The following is a 23,353-nucleotide window of genomic DNA, read 5'->3' on the forward strand; positions in this document are numbered from 1 at the left end:
CATAGTTCAAGGAACACTAAACATCGTCAGTCCTCAAGTTTTTTCTTTGTATCTGCCGCTCCATAACCTCCTGCAACGGAAATCATTTTTAATTTTCTCCTTCCAGACCTTCAACACACAACCGTAAGAAAGACTTTTCCAAACTTCTGGCCGTTTGTCGGTCTCCGAGGCTTAGTTCTCATTAAGGAACGAAAAATGCATTCTCTTTCTGGGATATAAATAAATGTAATGCATTTTAAAGTTAACTTTATTAAAATACTTTACTAAAACATAAGTTTTCTTAAAACATGCTTTTTATCCGAAGCAGAATTTAAATAATATAATTGTAACAAGTTCCAGTAAGATGGAAAGTACTATTGATGGTCTCGAAAAATAAAGGCCACAGAGTTGTGGTTCGAAAGTAATAAAATACTTGTCTAGAAATAAATGATTTCTAAATATATACTGTTTCACTAAATACCATATAAACTTTGTATAATGAATAGCTCCCCTTGCTTTTGTGAATGGTTGGTTAGTATAATTGCTGATGCAAAACCCAAAAATGATTATACTGCTCCAAATACAAGTTATACAAGTATTATTCTAATTAGTTAAAACCAATGAACTGATGATTGCAAAACGATGCTAAGATGAATACGCGATTGAAACTCAGCAAATGAATACAACTATAAAACCGGGTAAAATCACAAAAGCATGGTATTTAATAAAGGAACATTAAAACATGATAACCCACATTAAATCAAATAAAATAATAATAACCAATCTGTTTTAGATATTTAAATAAATTAGAAATGGCCTCTTTCTCAATAATTGGTCAAGAGGTAAGTCGTAAACATCAAAATATTTTAAATGAAGCCAGCTAAAATGTGGGAAATTAATCAGGATGAGATGAACAGAAGGTTGAGCATTGCATTAAACATTCAACATTGGGTCTAGGCTCAGAAATTGTACACACAATGATCTTATGATACGAAATGACGGTAAGATATTAATATACATTCTTCGTCCTTTCTTTCTTACACCGCAGAACTTTGTAACGTGTTCAGCTATTTTTTTGACTGTCCAATTTTTGTATGCCTTCATGATTCACTTTCGCTTCTCGGTCGAATGATCAGAAAATCAAACTTATTTGAAGAGATATCTTCAATAAGCATTCCTTATGGGCAAGAGATTTGTTTATCTAAAAAGTTTAATATCCTGTTTTTGACTTCATAGCTTTATTTTGAGCAGTTTGGACATATAAATAACCTCTCTATTCCTGTAATGTGTACTCATATTATATATATAACCGTTTTTAAAATTTTTAGATATTTTCAGAACTTGTGAAATATTAACATAGAAATTTCCGAAAAGGAATGAATTCACCAATCGAAGTCTTAATTTTTTTCATCAATTATAAAACAGGAGAGCATATCCAAAGCGTCTTAAAAATTTCGAACGAAATTCGGCAGTATGACGTGGCGAAAAAGATTCTTCCTCATTTTTAGTTTGCTTTCTCTATTTTTCATTTCATTTACCGCTGTTATAGTTGAGGGCCACTCTTTAATACCCGAGAAATACGCTACCTGTGCTCAAAGGTTGTTCTCTACAGTGTAATTCATGGTACCTCAAAAGTGGAGAAAACTGTACTAAATGTCCACTCTCTTTTTTCTCTTTTCACAAATTCCTACGTAGACCTTTAAGTGAGCTTCAATGAGATACGGGCTTTCATCAGTTACCATAGTTCTTGAGCAATAAAAACTCTATCCATTCTTTCCGTTTTATTTAAATTTTCTCTCTTCTTGTCATATTATTTACATCTACTTTATTGAAATAAAGGCACGTATTGCACAACATGTCACTTTATTACCATTGAGTTGTTAAAATAAACATCATTTTCAATCAAAGAATGCACCTTTCATGAGAGTGAAAAATATTAATTCTTAATACAGTATATACGATGGGAACGTTTACTGCATCCATATTACCTGCTTGCCATAGTTATATCAAGTATGTCATATAATATCCTATATCCTAGCGTTTCTCAAACTGTAGTCTTCTAAGCCGTCCTTTGTGGTTCTCCTAGATTTGCAAACATCCTGTTATTTGTAAATGAAATTAACAAAATTTTATATTACTTCGTGTTGATGACGTGTGCGTAAGTGCACTGGCATATCTTCCTCGAAACTCAATCAACTCAAATCTCAACGTATTCTCAAAGCTTAATGAATTAATTTTCTGTCTAACAGATAATTCTTCGACTATTTTCAATGGCCATGATAAATAAAAAGGGCTTGAAAGGAAACTTGGTTTGTGAGTTAATTGCCTAAACAAAAAATTGTTCATTATTTACCAACTTAAAATCATTTTAGTAGAAAATTATATCATTATTGAGAAAGAATTATGAATGCCATATGTTCGCATCTCGAAACTCTATTTTTGTTTGATAATTGGTCAAGAGACAATACGTTTTTGCTTGAAATCACAATCACACCATTTTTGCTTGAAATCACAATTTAAAACTTATTTTCCGAGTCGCACATATAATAATTTTTCATGAGTTCTTAATCCTTTTCACTGAGATTTTGAAAACAACAAACTGTCATTGAATGAAAATAAACAGTTAATTGAACTGCCTAATGATTTCGGACTTATGACGAAATTCCAAAGAAAACCTATGGTAATTTCTATTCTTTACCAGTGAAAGCGGATTATAGTTAAATATGGAATGGTGCTTTAAAATTATAATTTTGTTTGCTCCTACATATCAGTGTTAGGAAGTTTTCACTATTAACTCAAATAAAAATAAAGGACTGAAATTGACTTCGATGTACTATATGCCGACCTCAGACTTAAGCTTACCAGTATGCATTCAAACATACAAGCTGTGCAAGAATCGGTAGGCTTATCTATCTCATTAACGTGAGTGCCAACATTTATTTTAGTTAATATAATTCAGATTATCCAAACTCTGATAACCTTGAATTATTAGAAATTAATATAACTTTTCTTCTATTAACGTAACTGATTAATACCAAAATAAAATTAAATGAATTTTAGTTCACTGCATTTTAAAAATATAAGTACACTGGCAGGCAAACTTGTGCATATACATATGCTAAAAACATTGCTTTCTAATGAGATAAGACGTCCGCAGAATATTATAATTTATGAAAGTGGTCTCCACTAAAAACAAAGAGAAATGCTGCTATACCTTCATCACATAAGGTAGTAACTGATCAGTATTACACACTTGAATGCATCTGAAGTTTTTCGATTGGCCTTTCATGTGTGCATATCACGTATTAAAGGATGTTTGTAGCACCGTTCACTAGATAAGAATTCCAGAACTATCTTCATCTGTAAAAAAGCAAGTAAATGTTTAACAAAATTAGTTATTGTTATCAAAGTTCTCCATTAATTCTGTAACTTGTATGGTGATCTTCAGTTTATTAAGTGGAGACTTATAAGTCTTCAATGATTTTTCTCACGTTATTTATGTTGGAAATTAAGTTCTTCATACCTGCGGTATCTGTAACTTCTGCTGGTTTTCTTTAGTTGTCTCTTTATAAACTGGACCTTGGGATCTTCTCTAATTTCGACTTTTCCAAAATTAGTGAAGTGTTAGACTTGTTTCTGAATTCCGGATTTGTTTCTTTATCGGTTACTTGTCCTCGTTTAAGGGATTTTTCGTAACCTCTGGAGCTAATAGCAAAGCTTCGTGTCGTAAAAGGTATTCCGATAGTGAAATGGTATAATACTAACATTAATACGTTTTTTCAAACAGGTTACAGGTAAATTAAAGACTTAATTTTATTTAATCAGATTTATGAGTAAAGTTTTTTTTTTTTTTTCCCCTGGATATTGCATAATAATTTTTTTTCATTCGAATTTTTCTCGAAAATCTTGTATAGTAGTGAGTAATCATGCGCTAGTTACTTTTCTTCTGCTTAGATATATATTCAGTGTATAATAGTAATATATGCAGTATTTAACAGATAACACTCATATGAGCTTTTGTAAATAGTTGGATCAAATCCTGCTGTATTGAACATATATTAATTTAAGAATTAAACTGCGTATTTATGGAAAGCACTAGACAAACGCAACTGATTTGTGTTCCATGTATTAGATTTTTCACAAATTCAAGTATGTAAAACTTTTGAACAGCCAGTCATAAAATATAAATATTTGTTTCGTATTCACTTGCTTTCTATCATGAATGTGACCCCACGGAAGTGCACCAATTTATATAATTTTATATTCCAGCCTACCTTTAAGCGAATGTCTTTTGCACTTGTTACTAACTATTCTGCTTTTCTGTTGCAGTTGTGTGAACTGCTTCCACTTACTAAACCTTTTACTTCTTTTCTGAGCTGCCTGCTTTTAACACGATCTGCAATTAACACAGTTGGGAATGAGTGGATTGACGACGGCAACTCTGCATGCATCACATTTACTATTTACTTTCTCTCAGCACCCTTATATAATAACTGCACATCTCTAGATTGCACAGATCAAGAACATTTTCATCCCTTTGCTTTTCTCATTATCTCGCGCACTTTCCTTATGAACATCTTTCCCAGCTAATCAGTGAAGCTGTCGTTACCAATACTCTCTCTCAAGCAAATTAAATAATAAAAGTATAGCTTGTGTAAACTGTATTTCAAGTTCAGTGTCCGCGTGTTATATTTATTTTTATTACATACAGTTATTTGTATAAAGCAAACACGCACTAATGGTATAATGTAATTTTTTTTAAATATTCAAATAAAATAAAAAATATAAATATGCGAATAAATTTTGTAAAGATTTGAATATTTTTACATAATAAATGAAACGTTTTTGCAGCATCAAAATTTTAAATATTGTCATTCAGTATCATGTATGAGAAAGAGGTTATATTTATGTCATTTGAGTCAGAAGTTTTTATTAATATTTAATAGAATAATAAATATATTGCTAGTTTAATACTTGAACCTGTTACTCTGAAAGATTAACATTTTTCTTTACTCTAGTCGGAACTGCTTACCTGTTAACACTCATTTTCTTAAAAAATCATGGCGAGGTAACTGCTGAACTTACATTTTTAATTAAGTCATTTTTATTTCACTCGTTTATTAATAAATTCTAAAATTTATAATACTTTTTACTTTTTTAACTATTCATTTAATGTACAGATTATTTCATGTGCATCAATGAAATTTTAAATTAAACGAAGCATTTCAATTAACATAATTATTTTAACATTGCACGGAATATTTGCCTAGTTATTGAGTGCTAAAACATTTATTTTCGGTTTTTTTATTTCTGAGAATACGTGTATCATTTTATACGCCATATTTTAATTTTCTGTTTGAGATCTTTATCTTTCTTTCACATTATTTTTAACATTCAGTCGTAGAGTGTGAAATCAAATTAAAATATTAATATAACCGATGAAGCTAAGCATTCAAATCGGAAAAGTGGTGATATTCTCTGTATCAAAAAGCGCACACACTTGTATTTTCTGGAAAGCTGAAGTATATAATTGTCATTTCATTTTAAAATAAATTCGATTTTAATTCATATAATTTATGTTTTCAGTTTTGTATCACTTCGAGTAAATGTTGTTTTTTACCTATGGCTAAGTAAAGGAAATGATTCAGCTATAAAATTGGAGGAATTCATGTTAATAACTTATAATGATTTTGTTAAGAGTGAGAATGGAAAAAGATGAGCAGTACTTTTATACTAAATTTGAAATGCTAGATATAGCTGATTTGCGAAAAGCGTTTAGTTCTAGAATAATGGTCTGTAAACTTGAATGGCTCCAATATATAAGTTATGAGAAGCACATATGCAACTGATCCCTATTGAGGCTTTCATTAAAACTTTCCCATACGCAACAGAAAAAGAGTTACTGTTTTCCTTTTCATTCAGGTGATCAAACATGCTGAAGACTAGATAAAATAATTATTTGTTTCGCTTAATGCATAACTTTTGCTGTAAGCATTTTTAAAATTTCACTTTATTTTTCCATCGTTTTTGATTAGAACAAAATCAAACACAAACTTGCGTAACATCATGGTAATTTATAAACCGACAGACTGACCGACAGTTTGATATGTTGAATAATTCACAAAAATAAATTAGCTACAAATCGTTCCTTATTTAAAATTACTGCAGTGTAAATTATTTTACCGGAATCTTAGTTTTATTGAAATCAGCATTTTATTAGTTAGTTATTAGTGATGACATTTTCCCAGTGTTCTGGAAATTTCTTTCTAATTACTGTTTCTGAAAACAATTTCATCTTTATTCTAAAACATAAACCTGTAATCATAAAGAGCTTTAATGTCATCGTAAATTTTACGTATTTAAACGAAGCAGATAGTACTTTTGGTGAAGCATAAAATCTGTATTGGTTGCTTCTTTTAATTTGCATTGAATTTCGGTACTTCATAATCCTACACAAAATCCACTCTTTCTCACAAGTAAACGTTGGTGTGTAGAAAAAGAAAAAAGAAATGTTCCCATTTATGCGAAAATAAAATTCTTTGTTTTTGTTATGAATTTAAGGAACGTTGAAATTATATTGAATTTAATATTAATTCTTCAACAATGGCTTAAAGTTTTCTCCCAGTGATTCCCATAAAATCTTGGTCCTGAAAACTTCAGACAGCATCTTTCAAGACTAATGCTCTGTTAATCGGTTACTAACATGTAAATGCTCGACCACCAATACCTTCTATTCCAGGTCTAGCACCCTGTGCAAACTTTATAAATGTTAGGCTGAATTGTGCTTTGCTATCTTTAACATAATCTTAAAGTACTCCGTTCTGTGTTTTCCACCACTGAATATTTTTATTCCTTATAGCTAGCCATCTCCTTCTACCATTCTTTCCAAACTTTTATTTGAAAACAAGTATATTTGTATCCATATATATTTGTATATCTTACTGACTCATTTTTCTGTTTGAAATAGGAATTAAAGTCTTGCACATACAAGCACCCAATGTTGTATAAAACTCCTTGAAAAATCGTAATTGCAGAGGGTGTTTACACATTCGATTAAGAATTTTTTAAAAAGTAAATGTTTTGGAAATAAACATTTCTGGCAACAGCTCATTAACTGAAATGCGAAATATCGTCTCTATTTTTATTTTTATTCCAAATGTATATAAAAAAGCCATGGAACGATAGGGTTTTGAGCTTTCCGAACAGAAATGCAAAGAAATTCAATGTTTCATTATTGGCATTATTTGCAACACATTTATCCTTAACAAATAAACCGTAGGTTTGCTTCATTTTAAATAAAAATGAAATACCGCTTATTCTCATTTTTAGAGTTTCTAAGATTTTATAAGAAGATATCTTGAAAAATACACCGTGCCCTTGTTAGACATAAAAACCGAAACCTTGCAAATTTTTAGCTGCTGATCCTGATCACAACACTGCAAAGATGCATGGACGAAATGCTTCCAATTCTTCACAGCATATCTTAACTGGTACCCGATACTTCATAATACATTAAATTTAAAAGGATGAAAATAATTCAATACTAATAATAACTTTAAATTATTTTATTATATCTCTATTCTAGAATAGTTATAACGTATTAAAAGTTTTATATTTATAATATTTTCTTTTGTGCCTAAAACTGATACGTAAAGAATTGAGCTATAGTAAAAAACATTAACAAATTATTGTGCTTGAAATTCAATGAAAGAAATGTTACAGGCTGTGTTTCAGAATACAGTAACCCCCCCTCCAAGTTACGTAAGTACTGGGTTCCATAAACCCTTTCGTAAGTTGACTTTCTAAATTTCTTAAGTTTACCGTCAAAAGAAGTTACAGTATTTAATTTTATATTATATATATATATATATATATATGTGTGTGTGTGTGTGTGTGTGTAACACATTCACAAAAGTCAAGTCCTTGCCTGGCCACACTTGGTCCTACGCATACAATTCCGCTTACAAATATGTTTTAAAAGACATTCTTGTTTTGGTGTGTTTAAAATTCAGAGAAATAAGTTCGTAAAAATTCATATAACATTATATTGTAGAATGTATGTCCAAGAAATCATTCGCGAGCTTCACTATTGGCGTGGAGCCAACTCGTAATATTATCTGCATTAGTTGAAAATAAAAAATATTTGTTTTTTTAATTAATTTTTACATGATTATCAGATTATGACTCTAAAGAAATAAAACCTCGTGGGAATATTAATAACATTCTTTATATATATAAGATAAGATAAAGTATATAAATCAAAATTTATCCTAACTGTGTGATAACTCCTTCATTTTAATTTGTGTATTTTCTCTTTCTGTTCTAAAAATAGTAATCGCTTATAACAAACTTCTCTGAACTACCTCATTTCAAAATTAATAGCCGCTATGATATGACTCAACGTAACGCTGGTAACATAAAAGTTTTGCGAAGTGAACAACTAACCAATAATTTCTAAAATTTTTAATTAGCAAATAAAATTATATCGAAATCCAATCAAAACTATTTCTTTCTGCATTTAGATTTTTTCCCAAACACATCGCATTTGCTTGCAGCTTCTCTTGCCACTTCGATGCTCTTTTTACTGAAATAATATAAAAAATGTATATGTTATGTTCTGGAACAGGCACGATTTGCGTAAGTTATTTGTGGTCGCAAATGCCAAATAAACTAATAAATATTTAAATCTGCTACGACTTCTTATTGCATTATGTGACTTTGTGTGTAAGTTTACGATATGTTCAATTGTTTCTAAGAGGTTTTCAGTTTTTAGCTGATTAACGCTCGAATAATAATTTTATATTATTTATAGAAATTTCTTCTGAAAGGTTTTCGTTTCCTTGGTATAAAACGTTTAGATTCGCATAATAGGGGACCGCCCATTTCTTTTAATATTGTTTAAATGACAATTTAATTTAAAGGCGTATTCTTTTCTTTTGCTCATTTATTTGTAATTGCTTTTGAATGTCAGATTTACATTTAATGTATATTTGACAATTTTTTTTGAGTAATCAGTTTTTCATAGTGTAATATTTTATTCATTGTTCTCTCTTTTTTCCAAGTGTTTTGAAGGCGTTTAGGGAAAATTCTGAATACATTTGAGATTCGATCCTTCGGTTTTAATTGAACTGTAAAGTTTTAAATGAATTTTATTGTTCTTTTTTCGGTTCTTGATCAAATGTTTCAGAAGAACAAAGCATGCATTCGAAACATATTAATCGACTTTTACGAAACTTTCATTCATTTTTCGCTGATGAGTTCTGAATTGGAGTAGTAAAAGGATATTAATATTTTTATATTTTCATAGTTCTTATAATTTTTTCCTTCGCATTTTTGTTTTTCGAGTTTATTCTACTGATGAATTCTTATATTAATTTTGATTTGTATAGATACAATGTGTGACCCTTTATCCACGGTTGTAATTATTTATATTGTTGGGGAATTGCCTTGTTTTGATTTCAATTTTATTTTACTTTTGATGCTTTAAATTTATATATATAACATTATATTGTTTTACAAATGCAACATCATGCATCAGAATATAGTTTCCGAATATAAATTTTAAAAGGACGAAAATTTTAATAAAGTAGGTAAAAAAAATTAAACAACGCTTTTCAAATAAAAATACGTGTCGGCTAATTTGGCTCTATAATTGGAGCGCTGGCAATCGAGGCTGATAGTTGTGAAGAGAAAGGCTGTTTTCCGGAAACTTCTACCCCTCTTTATGCTGAAGGCTGAGAGTAGTCGCGATTTTATAAATTGCCGTCTTGACATCTTTGTTGTTAGTGGTATTTCATAAGCATCTCTACAGTACTTTGTGTGGTTACACGCTTTTCGTCAACAAGTTTTGAAGCTAAATCGAAATGGATATGGTTACCGACATTCCCAAACACTGGTTGTTTTTATCCATACATTTTAATTTTGCTAGCGCCATGTCTAACTAGCTAAAATCCTCGGATAATCTTTTTGTTGTAAATTCTTAATGTCTATAGTTAGCCATTCAATTAGTATTGTATTTACTTCGGAATGCCTCCAGTTGAATATGATCATCTTTAGTAAACTCTGCAACGTGACTTAATAGAAGCACGCTAAAGTCAGCTATTCACTTCCGAGCTCGAACTGCTCTGCCAATTGTATACACGGCTTGTGTCAAGTGAACAGTTTCAATGTTGCCACTTTTGCTCACTTAGTACTTTTTTGTTAAATCGCACTTTGCAAAAGAAATGTTAAACTTTCAAAATTTCTTCTCGTAAATATGAGAGTAAAACGTTATATTAATTTTTTTCACTTTAAAACTCTTTCGTGGCACTTATATTAATAAGAGTAATACTTAGTAAAAAAAGTCTTTCCGAACTGATGCTATAAAAATGGCTGAAGCTATGCAGAAGGTTATAAGACTTAAATCAATGGATGCGTTGTGGATGAATGCTGACCGGTACTAAAAAATTCCATAAAATTCACGAAGAATGTTTTATTAGAAAAGTCGAATTAATGTAAGAAGCAAGAGCCATATCGAAAATCTCCTAAAAAAAGTATTTCTATGGAATAAGGATGTTCTGCGTTTTATTAGAAGGACATGCTTAATCTGATGGTAAATTTAAACATTGTATATTAATAAGTATATATTAGACTTTGCTTTCAGTATTCAAATCATTAGTGGAGAATTTGTAAAGTAATTTATTTATATATTGGCAATGCTTGTCTCTGAATCACCAACAGTTATTTCTGAACCCTGTAGTAAACCATGCGTTAATATGATAAGAAAAAATAGGACTTAGAAATAAGTTCAATATTGTAAACGGTTGCACTTAAATTATCCAATTAATTGCATTAATATTTTGAGTTTAATGTAGAAAACATGCCTTTAATCAGTCAATGAATACTTAAAACACCAGTTTAACTTACGTATCGAAAAAAAAAAAAATCTAAAGCTAGAGAATTATTTTCTTTGCCGAATATTAGGCTTGAACTACGTTGTTAAAAAGCTGATGATTTTAGAATTAAGATGGAATTGGAATAAATTAAATTTTCTGAATGAATGATTTCAAATATTTCATGCATTTGTTAAAGAATATGCAGTTTTATTTTATATTATAATATGCAGTTTTATTTTATATTATTATATATAAATATTACTTCTTTTCTAGTAAATTATTGAAAACACATGCAGAATTTGGAAATATTTTCTTTTTGTATTTTGTAATAGTATATTGTCCTTAAAAGATGAATGGTATTTTTAGAAATGGTCTGATAGTGAAATATTTTATGGAAAAACTTTAATTCTGTTTCTCCTCCATCGTGGATTTTATATTTACCAATTTAACCTACGTATCGGAAAAAAATCTCAAAGTAGAGAACTATTTCCTTTGCTGAATATTAGGCTTGAACTGCCTTGTTAAAAAGCTGATGCTTTTAGAATTACGATTGCGTTTGAATACGTTAAATTTTCTGGATGAATAATTTTAAATATTTCATACATTTGTTAAAGAATATGCATTTTTAAAAGTTACTGCTTTTCTAGCAAATTATTGAAGAGAAAGCAGAATTTGCAAATATTTTCTTTTTGTATTTTGTAATAGTATCCTTGTCCTTGAAAGATGACTGGAATTTTCAAAAATGGTCTGATAGTGAAAACTTTTATGGAAAAACTTTTAATTCTGTCTTTCCTCTATCGTGGATACTTTTATATTTTAAAGTGTAATCATCTGAAATTGCATTTCGTTTTTAAGTGATAATTTAAATTTCAAACTAAATTTAATTACGTCTTGAAAGAAAAAGATAAACTTATTATAACATATGCTGTCAACAGATTATAAGATATTTTCTTCCTCCTTCCAGCATGCCTTCGGAGTGTAACGATAGCACGCTCGGCGCGTATTTGAGAGGTTCAGGTTCGAGTCCTGGCTAGGGTACTGCTCATTTTTTCATGTATTCCTGCTTCAAAATAGCCTAATGACTCTACAAAGTTAGCTTTTAAGAGCTGGAAATTATATATAGCATTAATAGCAAAAGGTACACAACTTTCATATGAAATTTTTAAGATAACTGAAAGATGTAGTTTTTTTTTATAATTTTTTCTTGTTTTTTATGTTTTTGAGTATGCCTTAGAGAGATTAAATAACATGAGACTTCCTTTTTTTGTGGAAATATTTCCCAAGAATTTCTTACCTAAAATGAATTATGTAAACATTCAAATACTTTTATCATTCTTATTTAAGTTACGTGCGTGCATATATGTAAAAGAACAAACGTTGCCAGCAATGAAATATTTAATGAATGTACTTCTGAAATAGAATCTTAAAGGACAAAAAAATATAAGTTTACAGTAGAGTTTCTTTTTAATTAATTTGAATTTATTAGAAAACTTTATATTTGAATGTTCGTTTCTCTGCCAGTTCTAAGTAACGAATAAAATTTAAGCTATTATGTTCGAACTCAATGACATAAATTACCTCTAACCTAAAATCTTGCGTCTTTTGCATTTGGCATTACTATTGCCTAAATTTTAATTACAAAACTTACTAAGTGTACAAATACACGTAATTTAACTATAAATTATGTGTTTTCTTTTTCCTTTTCGTATCATAACACTGCACTTTTTCCGGCACTGATTTTGCATCTGTTTTCAGTTGTTCAAAGTAATGTAAACTGTTCTTCCAGGTCGTAGGTGTGATCTCAGTCTTATTCATTGTACTGTCAACAGTAGCTTTAACATTAAACACGTTACCGACTCTACAAGGTGTCGACGAAAATGGTCATCCAACAGACAACCGCGAACTGAGCATCGTCGAAGCGGTCTGCATCACATGGTTCACGCTTGAGTACCTTCTCAGATTCCTGTCTTCTCCCAATAAATGGAAATTTTTCAAGGGAGCATTGAACGTGATTGACTTATTAGCCATACTACCCTATTTCATATCGTTGTTTCTTATTGAGACCAAAAACAGCACAGAATCCTTCCAGGATGTTAGAAGAGTAGTTCAGATTTTTCGAATAATGCGGATTCTGAGAATCTTGAAGCTGGCCCGTCACTCTACGGGTCTTCAGAGCTTAGGTTTCACTTTACGCAACAGCTACAAAGAACTGGGACTTCTAATGCTGTTCTTAGCCATCGGCGTCATGATATTCTCTAGCCTAGCCTATTTTGCAGAAAAAGACGAGGTGGGCACCAATTTCACAAGCATTCCAGAGACATTTTGGTGGGCCAGTATCACTATGACAACGGTTGGCTACGGTGATATTTGTCCCACCACCCCTTTAGGGAAAGTTGTAGGCACGGTGTGTTGCATCTGTGGAGTGCTTGTCATCGCTCTGCCCATTCCCATCATTGTGAACAATTTTGCCGAATTCTACAAGACTCAGATGCGAAGAGAAAAAGCCTTAAAGAGACGTGAAGCGATGGAAAAAGCCCGGCGAGACGGAAGTATTGTCACCTTCAAGCACGTAAACCTTCGGGATGCTTTCGCCAAGAGTATGGATCTCATTGATGTTCTTGTGGAAACTCAACATAATGTCAGTCAGGTGAGTTAGTTGCCTTTTAAATATCTTTGTGTACAATAAATTTTACTTATCTTGTGGTATTAATAATTCTAAATGAAATGCTGCCTAATTTTTTAGAAACTACTATGAAAGTATTTCAAAATCTAAAATTATTTACTTGCAGAACTCATTTAAGTAAACACACTGCAATTTCATGACATGTTCATTTTACAAGAATGTTATTTCTATCAACTTAAAAGTATACTTCACATATCAAAGTTGCCAGTTTGACTGTGTTATTAATTTTCACTATGGAATATATGTTAGAAATTTGAAGACATTTAGAGTTACAGTTTATGTTTTGTCAGTTCTGATGCTCTAGTTTATACTTAAAATAACTGAGAATTTAAAATAGTTTTCAATTGAGTTCACAAAGCACTATTTTTATTGTCAAAATAGACCGACTTGATTTCATTTTAATGTAAAATTTGCCGTAATTCAGAAATTATTGTAGAATATCTGTATAGTTAAATAATATGTGATTTATAATATTCATAGTTTCTGCATTACGCTTTCTAGAATCTCTAGTTATAATAAAATGTATTATCATGGGTAATCATAGGTAATTGTCATTTTAAAGATAAAATCTTCTAGGAATCCCATTAGGCATCGAGAGCGTTGATAATGTAAATTATTAAGTATTGCAGGAAATGACTTGGTTTGTTATAAATTATTACACAGAAACATTTGCTGAAGCAAAATCTAAACACGCAGCTTGCAAACCCCCAGTCTCGCTTATATACACATGTATTCTCTAGAGAATAAAGTCCTTTGGATTTCATTTTTGTTTTTATCCTGATGTATTATTTTTTCATCGATCTTAAAAATCTAATTCAAAATTTAGACTGAACGAATTTCTGGCTTTGGAATTTGGAGTTTTATATTGAGTAACTGAATAAACTTAACAATGCCTTTGCTCTAAATCAAGTATGACACCATCGACTTACCATATTTGTTTGCTAAGCGTTACATTCCACAAAACCTGATAGGAGATTTGTCTACAGTTACACAGAACTGTAATTAAATCTACATAGTCAATTAAACTAAGACAATTAAACATATATGTTTAATTGTTATATAATATGTGACAACCATAACGATGAATCCTATACCATTTACGAAGGGAATATCTTTTTAGAATTAAGTTCTGTTTTTGAGAGAAGTCGAAACACGTAGCCAAGTGGAATCACTTCAGATGTTAAAATATTTTTTACAGTAAAAGCAAAAATATCAACTGTTTCGCTCTTTCGCGAAGCATGTATGAGACAAGAGCGAGCGAAGCTAATTAATGTGATTCTGTTTTTTTTAGCATAGAAACAGAGCATTCTCTTCGTTAATAGATGTGAAAGAAATCTGGCAACAATTAGAAGCCGAAGTTATTAAACTATCGATATGTGGTTGTTTCAACAGAAAGAATACTAAGGATAATTTAATTTTGTAATCGTCAAAGTTGTGAATGAGTGTAAAATGTAGCAGTTTCAGTGCACTTTGCGCGGCTTGTGTAATTATTTATTAAAGTGTAAATAGTTCTGTTGAATGTCTGAAGAAAAATAAAAGAAAGTTATCCCAAAATTCTTTGAAGGTTCTTCCTATAAAAACTTTTTGAATAGGGGAAACATTGCAACAGATAGAGCAAATTTATATTTTTGAAAACAACTGTTTCCTATATTTTTATTTTTCCTAGCGGTATGATGAACACAAATTGAGACTAGTATGACCTTCGCCTGACTGAAATCGGCTGAGACTTTCCAAAAGATTTGCTTTATTAAGTCATAAAAGATCACCCTCCGTCGACCTAAGTGTTTGTGTTCCCTAGGTTGCGAGAAACGCTCAATGTCAAGACAGTTGGTGCAAAAAGGCAGTGAACTTGAGCGACCGAATGCTGAAATTTTTTAGAACTATTTATAAAATAATGTAGAGTATTTCATGTATTGACTTCGATTCTCGAGTCGCACAAAGTTGGAAAAAGTATGGATTGGCCTCATACATAATAATAATAATAATAAATGTATTACTCCGACCTCAGATCAGACCTGATAAATTTAAGCATAGGTATCAACGAGGTAAAGAATTTCCTTATTAGCGGGTGGTGAATTTCACACCCTTACAACGTTGAAAAATGTACCACGACAAGATTGGGATTCGGCAGCAAATCCCCTGATAGGAGCGATTCGTTGCTCGGAATGGTTGCTAAAGCTCATATCTGCTAGCAATCTCTTATATGTTTCTTAATTATACTTTCATCCCGAAGAATTTTTCTCATCAACAGGTAGATGCTGGCAGCTTGGAGGAAGATTCTGCCCATTATGCAACGACAGGCACTGGTTGTTATCGCAATCATGAACATGGATTCAAAGCGCCTGTGCCCAACAATGGCGAGAATAATAAAACTTTCCAAATGGCTAGTGGAGGTGACATAGCTCCGGGAATTGTCAATCCCAGTGCCAACAACATGCTAGATATGCCACAATCTACCGAAGATCTACAAACTATTAGGTCTCAGGTATAAAATATATATTTCATTTTTTAATTATTTTTCTGATAATATTTTAACGTATACATTGAATTTCTCTTATGTCATATAAAAGAATTTGGTGACAAATTAACAAGGTATTCTCAATCTGTGAGTAGACTGGGTAACTCGTGCCGCAGAGTTAAATAATTAAATTTCATCTCTTTTTTTATCTTTTATTCAGTCTTTCAGCATATGGCACTTATCATGAAAATATTTCAAATAGTCTTAATACTTTTAAAAGAAGGAATTATTTTAAGATTATTAAGACTATATGAAATACTTTCACTATGATATTTACTTGTACAGAAAACAACAATACATACAAAATTTTACAATACATTTGATAATTTTAAATGATTCCTTTTTTTTTTTTTTTTCGAAAGGGGATTTTAAAAAATTAACTGTGGTCTCGCTGGGAATCGAACCCCAAATCATTCAGTTGCTAACTTAATGTGCTAACCACTACACCACAAAAACATGTAAAAGGAATGCCTTCGATTTCATAAAACTCTCCCCATTAGAGCAACGCTAAGAGGATTAGACGAGATCCAATTGGCCAAAGCAAAGTAGTGACGAATTGTTGCCTACCAAATTTTAGTTCAGATGTTACTCTATAATCTTTTCTCTCGTGAATGAGAATCTGAAAAATATCAACTATACCTGTTTGCTAATTGAATATGCTCATAACTACACCCCAGATACACATCGGAGGAATTCCTTATAATAAGGAAATTCTCTCAGTTTAAAATGCTTATTATTTTATAAAAAGTAAACGGAATGCCTTTCATCAATAAATATATAGCGGTAAAAAAATCAGCTGAGGAATCGCTGTAAATAGGCAATTAAAAATGCATAAAATAAAGATTTTGAGCGCTGCAACGTTATTTTGCCATTTCACGTAATTTCAAAATATTTTGCAAATCCCCAGATTAACGATTCTTGGAGGGAAAATAAAATAATAAAAAATGAATTGTCAAGACCCAAAAAGATATATTTTCAGGTTGTCAGTGTATATAATAAGTATTTAAATAGCTAAATAAAAATATTATTTTGAAATGCGACTAGGAAAGACAAAATTTTAAACGTAATCTTACGATAGAGATGCCTCATATATTGCAGTAATACTTGTGCTTACGATTAGCCGATTAGCAGAAGACGGGGACGTCAACACTTGGTCGTCATATTTGACAATTAGACAAGTCACTTGTCTAATTCCGTTACTTGTCTAATTGTCAAATATGATAATTCCCATGGTTCTCGTTAGTTCCCCTAGTCCCCGCTATGCTAGAATTCACTTCATACTGTGGTTTGGCAACGAATGCAAAGAAGTAATAGTGGGTGTGATGCTAAAAGTAACATTTCACTTTGTAGGATACCACTCCTTAATTAATTTAATTTGGTCCCTGTTGAGACTGTCAGTTGACTTATCACTTTGTCTTGTAAAGCAACAATGGATACTGAAGAAGATTTAAACTTATTTAACACTTTGAACCTAATGGATGCATGACTTGTGCTTACAGAAGTTACTCAACTAATATATAATATGAGTTAAATTTTTTTTTAATTTTAAAAATTTTAACGGTGGAGATTTACATAAACACAGCCTGACAAGCACTGGCTCAACTCTAAGCTAACTGCGCTAGTAACTCGGCTAAGAAAAGTCTAATGCCGGATAAAATAACTCAGCTGGGAAAGGAAATAATGCAATGGTCAACACTGCTGCCAAAGCTGTTCCTAAACTTCAAGAACTTTGCTCTTATATAAACGTATTTCATTTGAAAACTAAAAGTGTTAAGACAGTTCAAATAATTAGACAGTGTGTTAATTAATTTAAACATGATTCAATAATGTATTTTTTCAATTTCCGTTGTTAATGTGAATGCATGGGTAAGACGCAGGCATTTTTTTGGGGTATTATATGTTATGTTGAGTAATGTACATATATGCTGCGAAGATGGAATAATGGAGTTGGAGACAAAAGGGCTGAGTTCAACACATGATTTATTTCTGGACAATCTTGATACATCTTTTCAATCACATCTTTAATTTCCTAGGACATATCCTTGGTTGATGCAGCACTGGGGGTGTTATAAACTGTCCACAGTCTTACGTAAACTGCTTAAATTTTAAACAATGCAAGATAAAGCTAAGCTATGAGACGTGGGTTATTCAAGCAGGGGCAAGTATAGAGAGAGTGTGTGCGTATAAAGCAGCTGGAGTATTTATAACTCAAATTCTTTATTTGAATCCTGAACAGCAATGGGCAAGAGCTTTCGCTTTGCAGATGACAGCAGATAAGTGACGCAGGACAGAGCTTTTTAAGGGGTTGTATTTAAATTAAAATTAAGTAGCATATTGCCAAATAACTTAGTAATTTTGTTAGTGACTGTCTTTCATATTTTAGGTTTTCTTTTAGATATAAACGTGTCTATATATATGTATATATACAAAGATAGATAGATAGATATAGATATATATACATTGGCAAAGGATTGTATTTTATCACAGAATTGTGATTTATAACTAGAAAAGTTCTTTCATCATATGATGCTAAGAAATATTAGGACATTGTATTTTGTAACATTAACTTTATTACTCTCAATTCATGCATAAAAAAATTTATATTTTGCCGCTTATACTTCATTTGAAGAAATATATTCCGAATATCCTCCGTTTATTTTTAAGCAAAAACGAAGAATTTTCTTTAAATTATTAATAAAAATGTTTGATAAACCATAATTGCGAGATATATCATTAAGTTTTTGTTTAGATGCAACCTTTAAAAAATACTAATTGACTGAAGTAACTGACAGCAATACGAACAATGAATCACCCATTGATAGTCAATGTCTGAAACCTTAAACAAATGGTAATTATATCCCGACAAGTTCAGCAGTTCTCTCAGCAAGCATCCTTTATAAGCGAACAGCAGTTGAATGCTTTGCCATAATTAATTAACTAACCAATCAGCAGACAAATAATAAAAATCCCTTGATATGAAACAAATTTTGTAAAACTTTCATTTTTAACAATGTTTACAAGATAATTTTATTCAATCAGATTTTTTTTTTTATTCTTCAAATAGATTTCAGATTCCCAAATTACTTAAAAGCTTCTTCTTTTTCCATTCCGTATACCTCCACTCTTTTCCCTGGATGAGGGGGAGACAAATATGAACGGTAGTACGGCTGACAGGACATAGCTGGCAAAATCTTTTGCATCGTAAAAGGATTTTCTTCATTTATCTCTTTACTCCCTTCGTTTTTTCTATAAAACCTTTTTCGTAAAGTATTCACTGAATTAATAAAGACAACTGCATTAACTAGCTTGAAATCCTATTACATCAGGAATAAAATTTAATACGTCTTAAAAGCAAAGATTCTGATAAAAATAAACGCTTTTAAATCCTTGTACCACATTTCTTTGTCTAAAGGTTTTGATTCTGGAAATCTTGATTTCCACAAACAGGGCGAGAGCTCATATGTATTTTTGCTATATTTACCGTAAAACGTTTTCAGTTGCGCTTAATGTAATACATGCATTAGCTATTCCTAACGCATTTCAATTATATATTGCTAAAGCAACGTTTCTCAGCTCTTCAGCTTGCAGAAACCTTGTACTAAATTTATGACTTATCGAATCGCAACGCAGAAATATATTTCATATAATATACTCGTATATTCATTAATTTCTTTCTTTTTCGTGTATCAAATTCATAAAGAAGCCTTTACACCGTATTTTTCCCTATTTACAAACGTAAATACTTATTGAATCTGAAAACTTCAAATCTGTATTCTTTCACCTCTAAATTATTGCAAAGTTTCAAAAAGCGTTTTATAATTACAGAATTAAAAAATGCTAAATTTGGAAGCTGTAATTTGATTTTATATGCAGATTTCAACTTATCACCTGAAATAATTTTAACCCAAGCAGTTATAATACCTATTCTATTTTAAATATTTAGTTTTCCAGATGTTAAAAGAATATAAGAACGTAAGACGAGATGTTCAAACTGACAAAGAAGAAATGTTTGAGAAGTATTTCGTCGTAAATTAATGCCACGAAAAATGCTTATGCATTTCCGTACTTAAAAAAGGAGGTAATTATTTAAAATTGTTAAATGGGGGAAAACAAGTTGGTGGTACCTAAAATTCGTTGGTACCGAAGTTTACGTGGTTGGTGCCGAGCACAAAAAAAAAGAGAAAAAAAGTGTCTAATTACTAATGATCTAACTGAAACTCTGATATTTGAACTCTCTAGAAGAAGGAACTGGGTGATTGATCTAACCCACTTTAAAATAATAAACTTTCCTGAGAATCATTTAACTCAATAAAATGCAATTTCCCACTTAAAACTTAATCTGAAAAATAAAGAGGAATAAGTCTTCATTGGTGCTCGGGTAAAATAGAATGCTAGCTTTCCACCAAAACAAAAAATTCTTCAATTCACAAAAATTACAAATTTATCAATTTTCTAATTAACTGAAGAGCAACTAAGTTCAATTTTTTTAATTCAAGAACCTCACAAACACCAGAGAAGAAATATTCATACTTCAATCAATTAGTTCCCCAAAAATAATTTTAAAAAACCAAGAGTTTAAATACATTCCTGGCATCTAAAATCTTTTCAGTTTATCGAAAACACATTTAAGTGATTATATTAAGTGGTTAATACACTAAATTAAGGGCGCGTTGTGAGTACCCAAAACGCATAAAAATAATTAAAAGTTAAATCTCCGTGTTTCTTAAAAACCTTACGGTTCAAACAGATGGAGTGACTGGACGGACCAACAATTAAAAACAACTCAGAGTAAACAAAAGAAAACATAAAATATACAAATCAAAAGCATTTAGTAAATTCCTAGAATATAAATTCAGATAGCTGAGTTAACTGATCAGTTCCCTACAAAATTAACCTTAAGGTGTAAAATAACATGCACTCATTATTAATATTAATCGCATGTTCACAATTTTTTAACATTCCATAGCTCCCAAATTTGGTTGCTGAAACAAATCCTTCATTTACAGACCTTAAAATAACAGGTCACTACTTAAAATTTTCTAATCACTTTTACTTTACATGTACAAAATAAATTATTATTACTTAGTCTACTATGGAATTAGAGAAGACAGAGAAGAACACAAAATTAAATAATCACTCACAGGAGGGAGCCTTTTTTTTTTTTTTTTTTCCCGGAACGACAATCTTTGGGGAGTATCCAATTTCGTGGAACCAACACCTTAAAAAAAGGTAAACCATCACTTGCACGTTGAGGTGCATTCTGTGCACGTATTGCTGAAAAATTAAGGAAGGCCATTCATCTAACCTCTGTTGCTGGAGATTGTCAACATCGCCTGAAGATAAGGGAGCCTTAAAAGTCCGACGTTGGCCTTGCGTCTTTCTGTTGACCTCCGAGGAACCACCGCCGAAACCCACGCCGAGCATTAGTGCCGGATACTACTCCTCATGTATTTGAAATGACTCGCTTTCAAAGCCGCGTTCATATCCGTATAGAAGAGATGAGAGATGAAGTAAGATGGGAATTCCGAAGATTCGAAGTTAGATCATCGAAGAGATGAGAGATGAGGTAAGGTGAGGTATATTACAAGAGATACAGGTAATATCAAAAAGTCTGTCAAATCTTCACGCATTAAGTTGCGCATCCGTAACAAATACGAGGTGCAGCTCTGGTCCTTCACTTTAGCACGATTCTTTGCTTTCAAAGGGCTCGTTTAATTTCAGCTCTTTTACGCTGTAAAAGTGTATAAAGTAACGCGCGGCCCCAGACCGCTTGCGCAGGCGAACCCATCGCAAGCTGGCTGGCCTCAAACTGTTCCTTGGCCCCCCTTTTTTTTTTCTTCTAGATCATCTTTTTACCAAGACTCAAATATAACTGACTTAAACATCCGTACTATCCCCGAAGAAAACTCGGTTTCTCAACCCGCTAAAAACTATAGGCTAAAACATTACACATAAAATTAAACTTGACCAACTCGAGTATTTCTCTTTCTATTTTGTTGATAAAACTTCACTCTCTTCGACAAATAGAAATAGAGATGCGTCACTAGTATCTAGAGCCAGTGAGTCACCCAACTCGTGAGAAATAAAATTCGTTCCCTGCTAACAAGCGGAAAAACAACAAAAGATAAGAATCACTGCTGCCCTTAAAAATAAGAATTTACAGACACACTTCCGTTCGAAAAAGGACCCATTTATTCAACACTTTCAGCATTCACAAAGAAAAGTGAAATGTCAACAAGCCCACAACGACTGGACTGAAAGCAATATATGCTGACGGTTATTTTTCAGTGTGATTCGTAAGCATCGTCCTAAGTGTTTAACTCAGAATTACAGTATCAGTACAGCCATAAATGGCTTAATTGGCAACATTTTAAGGTAAACAAAGAAACCACTACTAGCTCAGAATATGATCGCCATCAAAAAACTTCCTTAAAAGCATCAGAGATTAATGTTTTCTAAGATATCGTTCAAGGAAGATTTCATGTCTCTTGAATCCTAGAATTCAGACATGCATAGCAGCCTCAGTAACGAGGGAAAATGATCAATAGCCTCAATAATCAAGATTGCTTGCTATAGATATTTACTAAAAACCTTAAACGAACGGGGCTGTGTAGCCAGACTTTTCATGCTAATAACTCTGCAGCCTTTTCGGAATCAGAAAAAGCGGAGATTTTTCACAAATCACCAGATAATTTTTTTTCCAAACACTTCGCCATATGATTCAGACTTCATTATCCATTTCAATGCCACAGTCGACGAATGGCTCTTCCCTGCGGTCGCAAACAATATTATTATGGCTACGAGGCCCAGCGAAATTCAGGAAATACTTATAGAAACTCAACCTGATAAAAGTGCATATCAATGAAGAAAGCTCCAATAATATAGTACTAAGGAACTTACGCAAAAAAATGCCATCTCTAAGTTAACAGAAGTTATCAGCTACTGTTTCATGCTTCGGAAAGAAGCTAAGTACTACTAAAACAGCTCATACTTGAAAGTATCCGCTATCCGCAACGCACTTTGCTGCTTTGCTTTTAATACGTTCATGTACACTGATCAAAAAAAAAAATGGGACAGTGCTATATCTCCCGTTTTACTGGGCCGATTGACAAAATTCAAACTGCGTTTTTCATGTCTCGAATGCGCGACTTAGTATAGCACTACTCTAACATAGGTATTTTGACACAAAATCGGACTTTTTCTGAAATAACATACCAATTTTTTTTCCATATTTCGATTTTACAACTCAAATTATACCAGAATACCAAGTTTTGTAAAAATCGTACGAGTAGTTTTTAA

At 31.6% G+C, this 23,353-nt stretch overlaps 1 protein-coding gene across 2 annotated transcripts in view; it reads left to right on the plus strand.

Moving 5' to 3' along the window:
• Positions 1-23,353, plus strand: part of LOC118193217 (potassium voltage-gated channel protein Shab-like) — a 370,422-nt gene that overhangs the window by 284,014 nt on the left and 63,055 nt on the right. For both annotated transcript variants that reach the window (XM_085820568.1, XM_035364277.2), the window contains exons 4-5: positions 12,640-13,500; positions 15,788-16,021. In XM_085820568.1, the coding sequence (XP_085676694.1) occupies positions 12,640-13,500; positions 15,788-16,021 (1,095 nt within the window). The remainder of the gene's footprint in view (positions 1-12,639; positions 13,501-15,787; positions 16,022-23,353) is intronic.

The sequence above is a fragment of the Stegodyphus dumicola genome, chromosome 7, assembly GCF_044657685.1.
Source record: "Stegodyphus dumicola isolate Sdum_Otavi_A_Nest chromosome 7, ASM4465768v1".
NCBI classification, from domain to species: Eukaryota; Metazoa; Arthropoda; class Arachnida; order Araneae; family Eresidae; genus Stegodyphus; species Stegodyphus dumicola.